Here is a 6,100-nt window from a genome sequence, read left to right on the forward strand (position 1 = left end):
TTGGTGTTGTAAAACACCATTTTTTTGAAAAAAAAAAAAAAAAAAACTAATCAGCCCATTCGGCCATTCCCAATTATCAAACATCATCAGGCATCAGCAATGACAAATTGACAATCAATTATCAAATATCAAGCATCATCAACAAGTCAACAACCCATTCCAAACCATTACCAAACATCATTGTAGGCTTGTAGCTGGACAACCCATTCGGCCATTCCCAATTATCAACCCATTACCCATCAGCAATGACAATCAATTATCAAACATTCAACAAGACAACAACCCATTCCCACTACAGCAAATCAGCAATGATAATCAATCAACCAAAAATCCAATACTTGGGAGGCTGGGATTTGGGATTGAAGCCTTGAAGCCTTGAAGGAGTCGCACTGCGACTGTCGCAGACTCGCAGTGGAGCCGTGGAGGTGGCTCGGCGGACTGCCGGGACTCGCCAATCGAACCTGGAACTCTGGAAGGCTGAAGCAAAATGAGGACAGCGCCACAGGGGGAGAAGGGGAGAGTCTGAGAGTCGACCTACAGCCCGCAAAGCATCAGTATATGTTTTTTATTTTTTTTATTAGGCTATACCCATACTTGGTCGATTTTGGCCCAAATTTTCCTTTGGGCTGTAGCCCAAGTAGCCCTTGTCTTGGCTACGTCCCTGGTTACTTTGCATTACATTAGAAGTGGAAGAGAACCGAACCTCTGCCCTACATTAATTCTACCTCAATTAGCCTAGTTTCCTGACGGAGATTGCATCTTTTCTCAATTAGCCTAGTTTCTTACTAACAATTGATCTGAGACCATGTTCTGGAGGACGACATAACATAGTCTCAGATCAATTATTAATAATTTATCAAAAGAAGAAGGATTTTTTTTTATTTACCAAAAAGAGATAGATTCGAAACATCTGGTACACAAAACTACCTAAAATTAGGAGCGAAAATTACATTATTACTACCAGAACATTAGAATGTGAAGAAGGCGAAGATCCTAATCACGAAATTCAAACCGAACGGGAAATACATGAGGGACAATAAATTAGACGGTCAAAATAACAAAAAAAAACAAAACAAAAAAAAAAACAGAGTCAGAAAACAATAATAAAAAGGGACTAAAGTAACGGGGGGGGGTTGGACAGGTGAAGATTATTCCGGCTTCCGGCAGAGGATCATATGCATCGGAGTGAAGATTCCGGTCTCTCCACCTCTGGTCAAATAGTCAGCGGTGACAAAAAGCATCTCGTGAACATCCACTGTTCCTTTGGGTGCAATTCCCAAGAAGGAGAGCACGGTAACCAGAATGTGGTTGCGCCAGTAGGCGATCCTGCCCATCTTCAACCTAGTCCACCACGGCTCACTGGGAGGCTTTGCCAGATCCTTCTCCTTCACCACTTCAAACCCCACCTTCTTCGCCGCCTCGGCGATGTCCACGTGGGTCCTCAGCCCCGGCAAGGCGTCGCCTCTCTCGATCCCCTGAATCACCTCCCTGTGTTCCGCATCGTCACCGTTGTACTTGTCAGTCGTCACCCACTCGTACGAAGCGTACAGCGCTCCAGGCTTCAGAACCCTAAAGACCTCGGCGTACACCTCCTCCAGCTTCGGCGCGTGGCACGTCGCCTCGATCGAGTACGCGCCGTCGAAGCTGTTCTCCGGGAACGGCATCTGGAGGAAGTTGCCGCACACGACTTGGCAGAGTGAGTCGAGCCCGGCCTTGTTGTTGTGCAGACGCGCCCTCTTCACCTGGTACTCGTTGATCGTGATCCCCACGACGTTCGCCCGCGAGTGGGCTGCAATGGCGCGCATCGGCCCGCCAACGCCGCACCCGACGTCGAGGATTCGAGCTCCGGGTTTGACGTTAATGAGATCGACGGCCATCTCCTCGTGGAGGCGCGTGGCATCCTTGTGGGACTTGCCGGCGACGGAGGGGGAGAAGTGGAAGGACTGGCCCCAACCCCACTCGTAAATATCGGTGACAAGGTTGTAAAAGGTGTCTACGAAGTCGGGGACTTTCTCGGAGGCTTCGATCTGTTTAGGGCGACGGAAGAAAGACCAGTACTGGTTGTAACTGTCTTGGACTTTTTCGGCAGAGATGGAGCCGCCGGAGAGATCTGCGGCCCGCTTGCCCTGTCGCTCGGCTGGGCCGAGAACGCAGACGAACCAGTAGAGCCCACCGGCAAGGAGAGCACCAGTACAGAAGAGGGTCAGAGACTCCATTGGACTTTCGATCTCCGAGAGATGGAAGAGTTAAAGAGTAGAGAAGAAGAAGAAGAAGAAGAAGAAGAGGGAATAAAAGGAATAAAATCCTAATTGGGGTTTTATGTTTTGTTTTGTTTTATTTATTACCCATCAAATAGGCGCGTAGGTTTGTGCGTGATTCCGGGTGTCAAAAATTTGAACACCTGCAAAAGGCTTGCCCTCCAAAATAGAAACCCTTTCAGTTCACTCTTCTAATTTTCAAAATAAAATAAAAAAGTTCTCTCTATAAAGAAAAAAGAAAAGAAAAAAATACGTCCCTTCGGGGACATCCCATAAAAAGAATAATTTGTTTTTTTTTTTTTAAGGGAATACGACAAACTATATTAAGTGAAACTAAGGAGTACATGGAGCGATGCAAAAGCATCGAAATAAAATTAAAAAGCATAACAAGATGCACAAACGCATCTATAATGAAAAAACAATAATAAAAGATAACAAGATGCATAGAAACATCTGAAATGGGAGGTAACCAGGATGTGACTTGATGCCGGACGACATCGCTGCACTGCATATGTTGTTTGGGCCCAAAATGAGCATTTTTGCCTGACAAGGCACGTCTTGGAGAAATTGAGCCAAAGTCAGTGGCTCAAGCTATATATTGTCGACAAGTTCGAAATATATATTTAGAGGCTAAATAAAGCCTACTATGGAAGCATGAAAAGTCAACTTTAGCACATTTTCCTACTTCGGCTAGGAGAAACCGAGATAAACAAGGAAGGAGGGGTGGCAGACTGATCAAATGAACTCGAAATGAGCTGAAACTCTACAGATCCATTCTAGACAGCTCAAGGATCATTTCTTATGAAGAGTGCCAGAGCTAGTTTTGAGTGGAAGGCCTTCAAACAATCAGTCCAATTTTCTGCAGAAGCAAAACTGGAAACCTGGACCTGTAAGAGGTCCAGCAGCGTTTCCGGCCCAACCACATGGAAGAAAGCTCTGAAAATTTGCCACAATGATCTACACTCATTTTGGATCATTTGATGTGAAGAGGTCCAAGGCCCATTTTGAGTTCTTGGTGGAGATATAGCTGCAGCAAAATTGGAGCAGTAAGTGCTTAAACCTAACATTCCATTAGTGTTTAAACCTAACATTCCATTAGTGTTTTAAGTGCTTAAACCTAACATTCCATTAATGTTTAAGTGCTAAAACCTAACCCATTATGAGTTGTTTAAGGCCAAATAGTGTTGCTTGGTAGCCTATATATAGAGGCTACAACAAGTATCAAAAGACAACAACACAATTCAAAACATCTCTAAGATGATCTAAGTTCTCTCTAGAGCAACTCCTCTCATTCTCTTTCTCTTATCGGTGATCACACTCCTAATCCTAGTCTTCTCAGAAGCCGACTTTCAGTGCCACCAAACCCTCTGTCAACGTACTTCGGTCCTAGTCTCCTCGGGAGCCGACGGTAGTGCCGCGACCAAAAGAAGAACAACACAATTCAACAACATCTCTAAGATGATCTAAGTTCTCTCTAGAGAAACCTCTTGTTAACGTTAGAATCCGGGGGGACTCTAGTTAGCATCAAAGAGAAAGAGATAGAGAGAGAGAGAGAAAGAGTTGACACGAGATGTATAGTGGTTCGCCTCCGCATGAGCGGGAGACTACGTCCACTTGAATGTTGTACTAGTGTGTCGAGCCTTGCGGCCCAACGAGATTACAAAAGATGTAATGGGATGAATGGTGTTTAAGTGGGAGGAGAGTTCCTTTTATAAGTGAAGGAAGCCATCTCCTTTACATTGTTTTCGATGTGGGATGAGATTATCACTATTCTAGTATAGAAAGCCTAGTTTGTGAGGGCAACTTTGCAAGGGCGGGAACGTGGCTTCCCGGCGACGGATTTGCCTCTTCCGGATACCGTGGCGTAGCCTGAACATAGGGCTACACGATGGATGTCGCGGTTGGGCCTTGCCATGTCTCGTGGACGTCCCAAAGTGGGTGTTACTTATGCTTGGTGATGATAGCAAACTAGTCTTGCTAGTGTAGGTATAAACAAGTCCCCGAGTAAGAGTAGCTTCTTGGTTGGGGAGTTCAAATCATGAAGTCATCAAGCATAAGTAATATCCGAGAGGCGCACGGCCCCTACAAGTCCCCGAGCTCCGCAAGCAAGAAGGGACTCGCTATCCTGCATCACAAAAGACCAAAAAAAAAAAAAAAAAAAATCGTATATGTAGTTACATCGGAGGTGCACAACCATAGACTCGTGGAGCCCGGAGGCTAGACCACATGTAAGAAAACGTGAAACAGTGTGGTGCCCGGAGGCTAGACCCTAGATAAGAAAATGTGAACAAGTGTAGTGCCCGGAGGCTAGACCACATGTAAGAAGCATTGTGAACCGAGAGCGCAACTAAAACATGTTGGATAAGTGTAGCGAGTTAGGTGTTCGAGCAAGTTAGGTGTAGGCGCTGTATGAGCGTGCGGGGCGTAGCCCAAGCGAGTCGCGGCCATGCTTTGATACCTAAGCGAGTCATAACCGTTTCGCAAGCATTTATCCGAGCATGTTTAATTGAGCTATAAGTGTCACAAGGTTCTAGATGAATGTCACATGAAAGTGAAATTGAAGCATGTATGTGTGTAGCATGAACTTGTAGGAAAGCTGCTAATAACATGTTGTAGGCATGCTTAAGTGTCATAGAGACATGTATAGTCATGGCATCGGCGGTAGCTCAAATTGCGAGAGCGGAAAAGATAAGAAATAGTGACTTATCTTATGCCGATTTGGAGCGAGTTGGAGGTGGCCGAGGATGACGGTCCATTGCCTGCGGCGGATAAAGTAGTCCGATAATGCAACTCGTAGTTGGGGTGATGAGGTCGATAAAAATAGTTGAATTTCCCTCGAAACAAAGTAGAGGATTAAAAGCAACACCACCAATTTGCATATGTAAGTTTGACCAAATTGTAAGCAAAATAGGCTATATATGTATATGTGTGTACAAATGGTCAGAAGCATGAGGTTTAAATGGTATCTGGGCGGTGGGGGTACACACATATGCCATGAAGTGGACGAGGTACCTAATTCATGAAGGTAGATGCGTATGCACATGCACCACAAAGCAGCCCATAACTAAATTAACATATATGTGAGTTGTGCATAAAGCATGGCACGTGCACCCTTTATTAATTGTCAGAGGGTATGGGGCTTGAGTCTAAGCTATTTCAAGTGTGATGTTGACAGTCTCAGACAGCTCGGGAGCAGAGGCAAAGTGATAGAAGAGAGAGACTTAGCTTAGATTGTGAAAGCCATAAAAGCTCGGGGCCTGTTTGGGTTGCTGTTGATGCTAGCGGTGCGTGCTGGAGGTGCTAGCGGAGCTGGTTACCGCCTGATGGTGCAAGCAGATCTGTTTCCCTCTGGTGGAAGACTTGCCGGCGGAAGGACTGGCTGGCGGAAGCTGGGGCTCAGCGGAGGTGCCAAGCAGCGGTGCAGCGGAGCACCCCCGGCGGAGTTTCGACGAAGGCCTGCAGAGCATGAAGCATAGTGGCTGCAGTTCGCTTTTCGGGGCAGTGGAGGAATTGGGCGGGAGAATGATGGTGGTGACTGTGCCGAGCGGAGGCGCTGACTGGAGCCGATGCTCGATGAAAGTTCGGCGGTGCACAGTCCGGCGGATACAGTGGTGGTGGTCGGTTGAGATGCCAGCTGAGCTCGGTGGGCGCTAGCGGAGGTGGGTGCTAGCGGAGCTGTGAGCGACATAGTGGCTGGCGGAGCGGAATGCAGCGACGGTGCATGGACTGAGGTCGCCGGGGCAGAGGTGGGCGGAGCGGAGCTCTGCGAGCAGCAGTGCAGCGGTGGGCTTGCTGCCGTCACTGGAGATGCTGAAGAAGGCCAGCGGAGGAAGAAGACGTCA

General features: G+C 46.9%; 1 protein-coding gene across 1 annotated transcript; it reads right to left on the reverse strand.

Annotated features, from left to right (window-relative positions):
- Positions 1–1,031: 1,031 nt before the first annotated feature.
- Positions 1,032–2,294, reverse strand: LOC133709502 (24-methylenesterol C-methyltransferase 2-like). Its single transcript, XM_062135275.1, has one exon. It carries the CDS (start codon positions 2,214–2,216, stop codon positions 1,149–1,151), a length of 1,068 nt encoding a protein of 355 aa, XP_061991259.1. The 5' UTR covers positions 2,217–2,294; the 3' UTR covers positions 1,032–1,148.
- Between the last annotated feature and the right edge of the window lie 3,806 nt (positions 2,295–6,100).

This window comes from Rosa rugosa, chromosome 5, assembly GCF_958449725.1.
Source record: "Rosa rugosa chromosome 5, drRosRugo1.1, whole genome shotgun sequence".
Lineage (NCBI taxonomy): Eukaryota > Viridiplantae > Streptophyta > Magnoliopsida > Rosales > Rosaceae > Rosa > Rosa rugosa.